Source organism: Paroedura picta, chromosome 4 (assembly GCF_049243985.1).
Source record: "Paroedura picta isolate Pp20150507F chromosome 4, Ppicta_v3.0, whole genome shotgun sequence".
Taxonomy (NCBI): Eukaryota; Metazoa; Chordata; class Lepidosauria; order Squamata; family Gekkonidae; genus Paroedura; species Paroedura picta.
This window is the reverse complement of record NC_135372.1, coordinates 73,318,692-73,331,318: the sequence shown is the minus strand read 5'-3', so window position 1 is coordinate 73,331,318 and position 12,627 is coordinate 73,318,692. Positions and strand designations below refer to the sequence as shown.

Below are 12,627 nucleotides of genomic sequence, written 5' to 3'. Positions count from 1 at the left end.
TCCCCACAACAGACACCCTGTGAGGTAGGTGAGGCTGAGAGAGCTCTGATATTTCTGCTCTGTCAGAACAGCTTTATCAATGCCGTGGCAAGCCCAAGGTCACCCAGCTGGCTGCATATGATGGAGCAGGGAATCAAACCTGGCTTGCCAGATTAGAAGTCTGCACTCCTAACCACTACACCAGCTGGCCACAACTATCCACATTATTCAAAGTGGTGGTATAAATGCAGCAGAAAATCATGTTGAAGACTAAAGTCCTTCTGAATTGCATAGTTCTTCTATAATGAAACTAGAGCCCTAAGACAACATTTTTTTTGATGGCCTGGCAGTTTTGTTCTGTCTGGTTGTGATGCTGAATCTTAATTTGTGGTCGTCATTTTAGGCGTGTCATTTTAGGCTATGTTGTGAACTGACCTGAGCCACAAGGGAGCACAGCATAAAAATGTAATAAACAAACAAATAAAATGTATCATAGTATGATCTCTTTTCTACAGTTGCTCCAATCCTTCATCTCTTTGCCTGCTTTAATTTTGGCATGAATCTTAACCATGATTGCAGCTAGCTAGTTTGTGCAGTTAACCAGTTTGTCTTAACTGGAGTTTGCTAACCATCTTCAAGACTGATTAACTGTGGCAAAGAATTAGCAGAGTATTTTCTTAATGTTGGTGTTGCCATTGATCCTACTGTTGCTGGGGGGATTTTTCAGCTATGTTTTTTTCCTGAGATGTGTTTTCATTTGAATGAAGTTCTGATGCTACTTTTTAGAGCATAGGTTTCCAAACTTTTTGAGCCTGTGGCCATAAGTGGGAACAGAAACAAAATAACTGCCACAAAATGGGTGCTTAAAGGAGGTGGAGCTGGACACAAACTGACTGCCATAGCTTAACTTTAGTGGCACAGTGCAGATTCTTGTGTTGTGGTGGCAACTGCTGCAAAAACGTTTTTTTTTAAGCTGCAAAGCCAGTGAGAAACCTTGCTGAGCAAAATCCCTAGGTGAATCCACCTACTTCCTAAAAATACTCGTCAGGCACCAAGAAAAGTTGCGGGTGGGAAACGTGGCACCTGTGGGTACTACATTGGAGACCCCTGGTTTACAGGTTCTGACCAATAGGATAATATACTAGCAAATTTTTACTTCCATGGTCACTTAGCACCAATATCTTCACAGTATGCATTGATACCCAGTAGACTGCTGGCATTCTACTTTAAGGCACTGAACTATTTGATAGAACCCAGTGCTCAGTTTTTTTTCTGTTTCCTATCAAAACCTTGAATTCATTCACCTGTTAAAAGATTGCACAAGAAAATATTTGATGCTGTGTAGACCTTAACAAAGGCCTTAAATATGTTCTAGGATCAATCTCTTAAAATTATTTGTATTGTGCTGTGCCTGATATATAGCAAAGCAAGTGCTATTTTAGGTAAGAGTAATTCATATTCAAGCCTTTTATTACTGAAATAAGTAGCTATAAAATGGGAGGGTGAGACTGCAGAGTTACTCTATAACCCTAAATATTTCCTAAAAGTAGAATGCTGCTTGCTACTATCTGCTGATTCTCTTAAGCTTTATAAAGAAAACATTCTGGTGGCATGTGGCAGAAAGAGCAGGGAATCTTGATGTTTGGTTGTTTTCTGCAAGTGTATGTGATGCTTCTGGGGCCCTGCAAACTGCACCTATCTAAAATATGCCATTTAGTTTTAGTTGAACGGCTGTGCACTTCTCAAATAAGCACATGTATCATGAACAAAGAAATGGAGGAGGACAGAATGATACACTCCATCCTGAGCTCCTTGCCGGAAGGACAGAATAAAAATGCGATGGATAGAAAACTGATTATGACTTCAATCCTGTGTGGGCATATTTGGGAGTAAGCTCTGAAGTCAGTACACATTCGTAGGACTGGACTTGTAAGTGTTGTACTGATTATTTTTCATAGGTACGAACACGATCTGTTGGCGAGTGTGTAGCATTTTATTATATGTGGAAAAAATCAGAACGATACGACTTCTTTGCTCAGCAAACACGATTCGGTAAAAAGAAGTACAATCTGCATCCAGGTGTAACGTAAGCAGTATTGTTTGCATGTCCCTTTTTATCTTTGTTTTGCTGTGCAGTAAAATCAGTATGAAGCTGAATGGTTAAATCAAAAGTGTAAAATGCATGTTTGCTGAACAGTAGTTTGCACCATCCAGTGTAAATTCTCCACTCTTACAACATGAAAAGCTTGCCTTTCCACACCTGTAGATACTGTCCTCTATGCATAAGGTGTTGATGCTGTAGTACATATGGCACCATGCCATTTGGAGGAAGCAGAAATTGTGCATTAAAAAAATCCATGATGGTAGCAGACTTCATACTCCAGTTTGGCACTGTGGAGCAGAACTGCAGGGGACAGTCCAAAACCATAAACTACAAGTGGAGACCCACAAGGAACTTGCCTTTCTTTCCTCTTTTCCTCCACCCCCTTTTCTTTCACTCATGCCACTTAATTTTCTGTGTCTCTTCTTCTCTTCACTTCTGTTTCTCTCCTTCCCTGTCACTCATTATCCCCTACTTTCTGTTTCCTCCACCTCTTCTTCCTGTCACTCATTACCCCTTGCTTCTGTCCCACTACTGCCTATTTGCCATCCCCCACCATGTCCATCCCTAACTCAGGCCAAACACTTGGATCCTGACCTTCCCTGCCCCCTCTGCTTGCCTCCAGCCAGCATAATTTTTTTTTTTTTTGCTGGGAAGCTACTTGGTGGGGGGGGGGGTACATTGAAGGAAGTGAGGGGTTGGAGGTGGCTGTGATTCCTTCACTTGCCTGAACCCTGTGCTGAGAGTGCAGCTGCAGTGGGTTCCGGTGCAGCTGCATCATCTCCCGAGGGGGGGGGGGAAGCCACCATGCCTGCTTCTTCCCCCTACAGCACCCTAGATGAGGGTGAACTGAGATTCTTTTGCCTGCTTGAAACTTGCCTGAGAAGGAAAGTCAGTGGCAATCCTCTTCAGCGTCTTCCTCCTCATCTGCAGCAACCAGGCAGATGTGATCATCTCCCTTCTCCTCTCTTCCTCACATGTGTGCATTCAGAGAACAGTTCTCTGCACTTGTGCAGTCAACTGTTCTCTGTTTTGAGGGTTTTCTTGTATCTCTTGCCACTTAGGAGCTTTACGATTTTTCTGCAAGCCTAGGAGTTACCCCAAGTGTGCTGAATTATCTCTTGACCCTCATGAACCTAAGCCACCCATCTGCTTGGGTGCCTAATATTATATAGATATTTATGCAAAAGGAAGTCTTTTCACCCCAAAAATGCTGCCATCAAGAAAAGAAGTAGTTATCTTACATTTGCCTGCAAGTTACAAGTATGTACAGTAATTAAAAACTGAGTAACATTTTTGTGGGGGCCATCATATAATCAGTGCTGTCTATTTTTTTAGTAAGTATGGTAATACTTGTTAATTAATTGGATTCTAAATCTTCTTCATTGAGAGTGGGATGGTGCCACTTCACCAGTTTACCTCACACTGTACACACAGGTCCAATGATTTCAAAGAGCATTGGGAACTGCTCTCCTGAGAATAGGGAACATGGATTGGCTTGTTGCTGTTGGCTTGTTATGCACTGATAAATTTGGGTAACTTGGTTTGCCCAATAATTCCTACCAACTCTTACTCTGGCCTAAGATTGTTTACTTTTGGTGTTGAACAGTGAAGCAGGTCCCTTTCATGCCAAAGTTGAAGGAACAGGAATTCTCAAAGAAAACAAGTGCCTTGTGTTATTTCCAACAAGTATCTGTTGGAGAAAGCTTGAGGACACACTGGGGACATGCTTCTATGGTCATGAACACTACCTTGTACAAAAAGATGCAGTGTGTAATATTTCTAAAATAGTTAAAATAAGAATGTAGGTATTTAAGAATCCTTTTGAAGTTGCATAGTTGTTTTCTTAATATTTTAATTAGTAGGTTATTGAAGTCAGCATACAGTTATTTAAATTGGCATTTTTTTCCCTTGGTGATTTAAGCCATTCTTATCAATCCAGCCTGTTCTGTATAGAACTCCCTTCTGAAGTGCAAAAATGTTTACTTTGAATTTTAAGGGATTACATGGACCGTCTGTTAGATGAAAGTGAAAGTGCTGCATCCAGCCGGGCTCCCTCCCCTCCACCCACAACTTCTAACAGCAGCACCAGCCATTCAGAGAGAGAAGACAGTACAGCCAGCAACAGTAATCAAAATGGTATCTCAAATTTCAGCATTTCTTTATGCCAGAGTTCTCCATGTTGCTGTGTAAACTGTAAAAACTCATTTAAATAACTATCTTCTTTCTTTTGCTTTTCTTGTTTGTGTGTGAACAGAGATGGTGGTGATTATTATAGTTTTAAAGTTCCATTTTTTAAGATCTAAAATTATATTACAGGTATTAACTATTGTATAAATCAGTGATATAAGTAACACTTCAATTATACTAAACAGGAACTAACAAAAATTGCGGGGCGAGCGAATGACATCCTTCCCCAACTTGCCTGCTGGACCACCACCACTGCACCTCTCTCCTCTCCCAAGGCTGCTGGCTAACCTGGCTTTTGCAGCTGGGAGCAGTGGCAACTACAGCTCCCTATGGGCCCTGCCTGTAAGTTAGAGGCATTGGTGTCTTCAGAGGTGAGGAGGGCTGATTTCAGTAGCAGTGGTGGGTCAGCTTGACAGCTTCTTCTCTTCCACACCAGCCTGCAGCACTGCTGCCTTGTGGATGAGCAGTGGTAGCACCTGCTGTTCTCTCTCTTGCCTGCCAGCCAACAGAAATATGGTGGGCCTAGCTTTAACAGCTTTGAAGATAAGGTGAGGAGGTAGCAGTAACTCCTATTTCTCCCCCCCCCCCCATCAGCACACCACTGCTTCAGTAGGTGGCAGCAGTTCCTGCCTACCTGCAGAGAGGCTACGTGGACAGACAGCATGTCCTCAAGAAACTCCAGTGGAGAGGCTTCTCTTTCCTATCCAACACGCTGTAGGTTTTTGTTGTCGGCTCAAGTGCCCCTTCAGTAACTGCATGTGGGTCCATGTTGATTATAAGATATATTGATGTTTGATTTCAAACACTAGCACTGTCTCATTCTGGAATGTCACCAGGGAAATATCTGCATTGATGACTTGGATCCAGAATAGTACAAGGAGAGTGGAGTTTCCATACATGGTATCTGTTTGTCCTACAGTTTTCAGTTGATCCTGAATGTTAGAGAATCCTCTGGAATAGTGCAGGGAGGCTGCTGTAATACAGGGAAATTGGCAATCTCCACTTTCATCATTTTTTCACTGTCTGGTTTCTCACCTGTAGCTTTTCTTGGGGAAATCAGACCTAATCACATCACATTTCCATAGTTTATTATATTCTACATGGAGTTGCCTTTGAAGAGTTCTCAGGCTTCATGTTTTGTTCCACTTTGACTGGCAGTCTCTGTGCAGTTAAGATAGGATATGACTATCTTAAGGACCACTTCTGCCAATACATGCTTCTCCAGACACAGGAATCATTGGATGAGGCATAGTTGCATGTGCAAGAAACCCCTCAAAATTAGATGACACTGAATTTGTGGAATACCTTCCTTTTGAGGGATGCTTGTGTTTAGGAGGATGGTAAAAACCTTTCCCAAAAAGCAACTTGGCTAGTTGGTTGGGAGTTACTGAGAGATTCTTTGCTTTTTGTAGGGGAATGTTGAATGGACTTGTATGTAGGTTTAACTGGCTTTTGGCTCATGTCCCTAATATCTGGAGGGTGTTAGGTTGTGATTCTATATAATCTGTGGTTTCCTATTGGCATGATCTTTTAACCTACTTTGGGTTCATCTTGGTGTTGAAAAGGGGCATATAAAAAGGGGGAAGCTTTTGTTCCATTTGTGCAAGAGCATTAAGGGGGAGGCGTGTTCAACTGCTTTCCCCTTTCTACAGTCTCACACACAGTCTTCTGTGCTGTCCCCAAGAGTCCTCTGGTTTGATTTTCAGGAGCTATTTTTCCAATGAGAAGGGTATATCAGCAAAAAATCCTTTCTGTTCTGGGAAGCTTGGCTATAAGCCAAAAGGCTGAAGTTCATTGATATAATTGCTTAGGCTATGTAATGTTAAGAGTTTTTCTGTTATACCTGTCAATTCACATTGCACTAAGTGTTTTTGATTGTCCTGTAACAGTTCACGCCGCTTTTTCACTATTTTTTCCAATAGGTATATCTACTAATGGACCTGGTGAATTATCCAGTAAAGAAGAAATAAAAATTGAAGGATTGCACCTGAATGGACCAACAAGTGGCAAAAAAATGCCACTTGGGGATTTTGATTCAAATGGTTATGAAACAGAAAATATTTCCAATCATTTGAAACTTGCTCATTCAAATGCAAGGAATGAAAATAATTTTGAAGAAAAAAATGAAAGGCCTGCAAAGAGGAGAAGAGTCAACAGTAATGGAAAGGAGAGTCCAGGATCCTCAGAGATTTTCCAGGAACCGGGAGCTCACGGAAAGTTTGAAGAACAGGAGACTCTGGATGACTGAGTCGCTTTATTTCTTTGAGCAATTTCTTGGATGTCTGAAATTTTCAGGGTTGATAGGTTACCTTACTTATTCAAATTCAACAATATAGTTCTATTGATATTTTGCAGTACATATTCAGGGCTTCTAAATTCTGGCCAAATGAAGTTAAATTATCCTTTTAAAAATCCTGTTATGCAGGTGCAGTGAGTGGGAGAACACTCCATTGAACAGATCTTCCTGCTTAAGTCAGTGAAGGAAGCATCTGTTATACATGCCGTTCTCTGCAAATCCTCTTCAAGCCACTAACATCAGTAGTGAGTTTCAAATTTAGTAAGGTAATGTATCAAAAAGTAACATAAAATGTATAAAGCAAGTAGCTGTTAAGAGATGTTTTTTTCTGTTCACGGTAAGAGAAACTATCAGATGATTAAGGAATACCTGTAAATCCTGAAAGTTGTATGTGAAAGATTATTTTTTATATATATAGAAATATTGAAAAATAAACCAAGTCAGGTTTGTATATGTAAAATTGTTGACATCAGTGATGTCTTTTCATATTTTTATCTGGATGTAAAAATACATTCTGTATTTTTCCAGATTCTTTGTAGCCTTTGGAAGATTTTTACATATGTCATGATTGAGGTGTCATTTCTAAAAAAAAGAGTGTGTAATTTTCGTAGCTTGTACAGTATGGTAAACTTTTATGAGATCAGAAGAATCTGTCAGCTTCATTTTATTTTGCTAAAGCTTTTTTTATTAAAAGTACAGAAATCATGTTTCGAAAAGCAGTTATAAATTAAATATTTAAAATTCACACCCAGTTATGAATGCTGAAAACTTCTCTTGGGACAAATAGTGACTTGGAATTTAGAATTTAGCTCAATGCTTTGATTGCACAAGTGTTCTTGCTTTTATAATTTTTTCAATTTATTTTTATGATAACAAAACCTTAATCAGCTAAATGCTTTAATGTGGCTAAATCCTGATAGCCAAGTTCAAATGTTACATTATTATTTTTACATTTCAGTGAGCACAGTACAATTGGAAATTGGGTCAAATTTTTCTGACTGCCTTGCTGAGGGGCAAATGCACAGTTTGTAGAGGCAGTGCCTGAACTAGTATCCAAGGAAATTTATTGGGGCTCATGCTACTTCTTGGGAAGCAGAAGAGTCCTTGTGAATAATAATTGTTGCATATATGAATGAATAGACATATGTATCTGTCTGCAATACCATAAGGGCTGGAAATGTGTATATGTTTTTTTTTTAATAGATAGAGATCATTGACAATGTGGTCGGGAATAGCCCACAAAGTAATTGGATTATGGCCATGATTGAGGTTTACAGCATCTGTCTCTTGATAGCTAAATACAGCCATGTAAGTGACTCATTAAAAGCAGTGCATTTTGTGTATTCGATACTTAAGTCGTCTACCTGTCCTAAGGCTTGCTTTAAAAATTTTGATCACACTGTTTCAAGTGGCCTGGTTGTTATGGTGGACTTGGCAGAATGTTTGATCCTTCAGCAGTGTTTTGTCCTTGATTATAAATTCCAACTAGGCCTGTTAAGACCCCCTGATGTAATTTCATTGTAGACATCACTGGAATTATTTAAAGTTTAATTTAGCCCTGTTTTTCATGAAATGTTATAGGTGAATTCTATAACTTCACATTACAGGGCTAATATTTATTCTGTCTACAGCTCAATAGCAGTGTATCTCGGTCAGTGTCTTTTGCAGATTTATAGATTAAATCCTTACTGCTTTAGAGAGCTGCCATGGTTGACAAATCCCAGATTGATTACTATGGGAATCCAAAGTTTTCATAGCCTTGTATCAAAGATTGTCTTTAGAAAATGTTTCAGAGCAAGGCAGTGCAATGCTTTTAGAAATCTTTGCAACTTTTGTCTGTTGCAGAAATCTTTGCAACCTATTTTTCTGTTATCTATATATTTTGCAAGTTGGAAATGACTGCAAAACAGTTCATAGGAAAGTTTTATAAATATATTGTTCTCAGGCTTGTAAGTAAAATATAGCACTGTGTATATGTTCAGAAATTACTTGGATCTTTAATCTTACCTTTAAAGGTATGCCTAAGAAAAGTCCTGACATTCCGTAATCAATATGTAATGCTCAGCTGTTCTTTAAGTATTTAATTGTAATGTGCATTTTCTTTATGCAGGTGATTATATACAATATTTTGTTCATGTTCTTTAAATGCAGCCACTATAACTTGATAAGCCATTGCACTAGTAGTACTATTTAAAATCTAGTAATATAGTAACCTGTTCAAGAAACTTTCAATACAGTTTGGAATAGCTGAAAAACTTCCACTTGTTTCCAAATTGAATTGAACGTCAGTGCAGCTTGTGTCTAGTACTTGTATACTTTTAAAGCACTATTGTGTCCAGCTGGACGGTGTTTCCTGATCCATGAAATGCATTGCGTGCAGTCTGATTCAAACCTTCAATTAAACAGGTCTAACTGTTGGGCTTTATAAAAGGTTGAAAGTGATATTTTGAAAGAAATTTTAAAATTTGCAAATTAGTTTTTATAAATTTTTCACATAGTACTTTTGCACTGTTGGTAATCCCCGTGTTCCTTCCCTAGCTCCCTGTCTGCAATTCTGGAAAAGCTTATTAAAGTATTTTTTTAAACATATGCTTATATAAATACAATTGTTCATATTTTAAGACTGGAACTTCTGTTTCTTTTAAGAGAATCTTTTGTTAAACCTTTAGATTATTGGGCAATATTTAGGCTTAATCTTAACATGATCTCCATACAGTTGAAACGTACCATCGTCCGTTAAATTCAGCAAGTGCAGAAAGAAACTAGCAAATAAACACATGTTCATAATTGTGAATATGTTAGAATACAGTGCAATAGTTATGAGCGCCACTTCCAAAAAGTATTTATCACCAAAGGGGAGTTTAAGAAAAGGGGGCCAGTTTATACTGGACAGCTATACCACCTATATGGCATATCCTTGAGTTGCAGGTTTTCATTAGTATTCAGAAGCAATGGCACAGCTCAGAAGGGAGGTATGATTCTAACCATATTAATGGCTTAAACTCTTAGCCAATGTTTCAATAGAATTGTCTTAAATATGTTGAAGTTGGGCACACTCCATTCTGGAATCAATGAGCCCCAGTTGGAGATGGGCTGTGTAGCAAATAATATAGCATCCATAACTAGACAGGAGTAGTGACTTTGCTAGTACAAATAGATGTTGTGCTTATCCCTGTGCATGTAGTTACCAACATAAGCCTAATCACACACTTCAAACTCATGAAGCAAAAATAAAGGGTAGGTAGCTCTGAGCATTTTAGTTGCATTAAAATACAAACTGATAGTGGGATCCAAGCCTCTCTCTGAGGTGGAAGGCATCTTAGCATGGGTGATTCCCACTAATCAGGTAAGGAGGCAGGTCTTCATTTCAAACTTCCAGTTCCCAGTGCTGAGAGTCATTCTACTGCCAGTTTACTTCCTACCTGGTCAAGGAGTACAGTTTTTTTGTGGGATCTGAGCTCCCACAGGCGCCTCTTCTCCTCATGCTCTTCCTCTTAAGGAGTGGTATAGCTGAGGCAACAGACGGAAAACAGGCATTAAGAGAGCTGTGGATGGTCTGACTTTCACAGAGGGAGGCACCCTGTTCCTCCCCAAATAAGGAAGCAGGGACACTCTGCCTGTGGAGTTGGGCCAGTGAACCTACAAAAGCTTGTGCAGTGGCAGAGACCCAGAAGCACGTGTGCTGTTTCCCATAAACACAAGGCTTGGGTGCACAGTAATAGTCATGTACTGGAGTAGAGTGATGCAGGACACCAGGGCCAGACATGAGCATGGCATGGATTCATTTTAGCCAGAAACACTCCACAGCAAAGGAATGAACAATAGCACCAGATGGTAGGCTTTGCTTCTGGCTAGTTTTATTTATGTGACTTTTATACCGCCCTCCCAAGCAAGGCCAGCTCCAATCAATAGAAATTGACAAAAACAGTTTAAAATATTAATTGATGACAGTATCAATGTCAATGGAAAACCCCTGAAAATGTTTCCTATATTGCAACTCAGCAGTCATCAAGTTTGGTAACCTTCAAAAAATAAGGGTACTTGCTTAGATCCCACAAATTATAGGCCTATTAGTTTGCTTTTTATGCTGGGCAAATTGTATGCTGTGTATTTGGAACTCAAATTGATTGCAATATTTTTGGAGCTGAACAATTCGGTTATTCTATAATCAATGTATAAAAGTTTCATCTTGTCACTTTTGACTAAGAAATATTTAAAGACAAACTAAAGACAACCTATATGTTGCCTTTTTAAACTTAATGCCATTTAATACTGTTAGTAGAAAAAAAGTTGTGGGCCAAGCTACAAAAGTATGCAATTTCAAAATGTTTATTGTATTTAATTCAGTTACTGTGTACTAGCACAACACTACAGGTCATGTGGTCAAAGAAAGATCTTTTAACAGATAGTATACCTGTGGTACAAGAAGTGTGGCAGGATTGCATTTTGGCTGCAACATTTTTTTTATTTGCACTCTACAGTCCTTTCTTGTTGAAGTGAATGTAATGGCTCATTAGGGGGTCATCAAATTAACATCATACTTTATTCTGATGATAGCTTATTACTATCATTGATTAGCCAGATTTAAATAAACCAAATGAATTTATTATTAGTTATTGTGAAATGGAGCAACTTGGCATAAGTCAAGGTAAATGTAAAATACTGCTTATGGACCCTAGGGGGACAGGGCAACCTTAGAGGTTGCAAGGAATGGAATTTGAACAAGTTCATTCTTACAGATATTTGGGCATCAATCCAAAACTTCATAAGTAGCTTTCAGCTTCTGTTCATATCTTTCAAAAAAATATTTTACGAAAGATGGACAGTCTATTTCAGTATAGATCAAGTTATACAGTTCCAAACTTACCTGTGAGCCTGTATGGGACACCATTATGGCAACATGTAATAGCTGAAGATCTTGAGAGGATACAAACCGGCTTCTGAACCATCTTGAGAATTCCCAATTTTGTCTCCAGTTCAGTAGTTAATTAGGAATTTGACTGGCCAACCAATTCAGAAAATGTTCTCCTTTGTATTATAGATATATCCTTACAACTTTCTTTATAGTTGCCAATTGTTTTGTTAATAAAAACAATAACTCCCAAACACAGACATATAATTCTTTTGGCAAGATGTAATTTCCTCTCAATTTCTGATTACACAGGAAGGCTTAAAATTTTACCTGAATAGAAAGAATTTGTTCAAGTGTATCTGGAGCAATAGAAACCATCTCACCACTGTCCCTTGTTTATTGACACTAGGTATAATATTCTGAGGTCTCTTGTGAACTCTGACAATGTTCTAGTAATTATTTTGCAACTTTTCAAATGTGGACAGGATGGAAGCTGTTGCTGGAGCTCTTGCATACTTTTTCAATAATGTTAGCATTTGTTTTGTTTTTATTTTATCCATAATTCCACCAACCTGTTTGAAGGAATTGAAAATGAAATAGATTTGTCAATTTAATAACAGCATATCTCCAAGAGTTTCTTCCACAGGCCAGCCAAATATGACTCTCAGATGTGCATACAAGAGAGCCTAAGAGCTGCAGTGTTTCCCAACCGGGTCATGCATAATCTCAGGGTTACTCCAGATCCCTGGAGGGATTACACTGGTTGAGGGGAGGGATTTAATTTTTATTTAATTAAAATATATTTTTAATGGAACCAGAGTAGTTTTCACCTTATTTAGGCAGTTCAATCTGCCCCCTCCAACAATTGCAAATGTCCCTGGTTACCTCAAAGTCTGCAAATATTTTCGGGGGTTACTCCAGATTCAAAAGGTAGAAAAAGGCTGGGTTAAGGCCTCCACAACTCGCCCTCTACTGCCATTGCTTCAAGTGTCACCAGTGGACATAAACTCTGGATCCTCTAGAGGGCACCAGTGGCATAAATTTTCACTTTCCTCCTTTCTCCACACACCCATTTCCTTTTTGGGCCTGAAAATCCAAAGGCAGCCTTGAGGCCCAGCTTCTGCATTGGGACAGGCTGCAGGCCTTCTCACAGCATAAATCAATGCCACAATGAACCTTAAGCAATAGCTCTCCTAATAGACACACAGT

General features: G+C 39.0%; 1 protein-coding gene across 4 annotated transcripts in view; it reads left to right on the top strand.

The window, feature by feature from the left end:
* MIER1 (MIER1 transcriptional regulator) overlaps window positions 1–9,187 on the top strand; it is a 35,752-nt gene extending 26,565 nt beyond the window's left edge. For all 4 annotated transcript variants that reach the window (XM_077333409.1, XM_077333407.1, XM_077333406.1 and 1 more), the window contains 3 exons: window positions 1,938–2,065; window positions 4,080–4,219; window positions 6,193–9,187. In XM_077333409.1, the coding sequence (XP_077189524.1) occupies window positions 1,938–2,065; window positions 4,080–4,219; window positions 6,193–6,518 (594 nt within the window). In that variant the 3' untranslated portion in view covers window positions 6,519–9,187. The remainder of the gene's footprint in view (window positions 1–1,937; window positions 2,066–4,079; window positions 4,220–6,192) is intronic.
* Window positions 9,188–12,627: the final 3,440 nt, after the last annotated feature.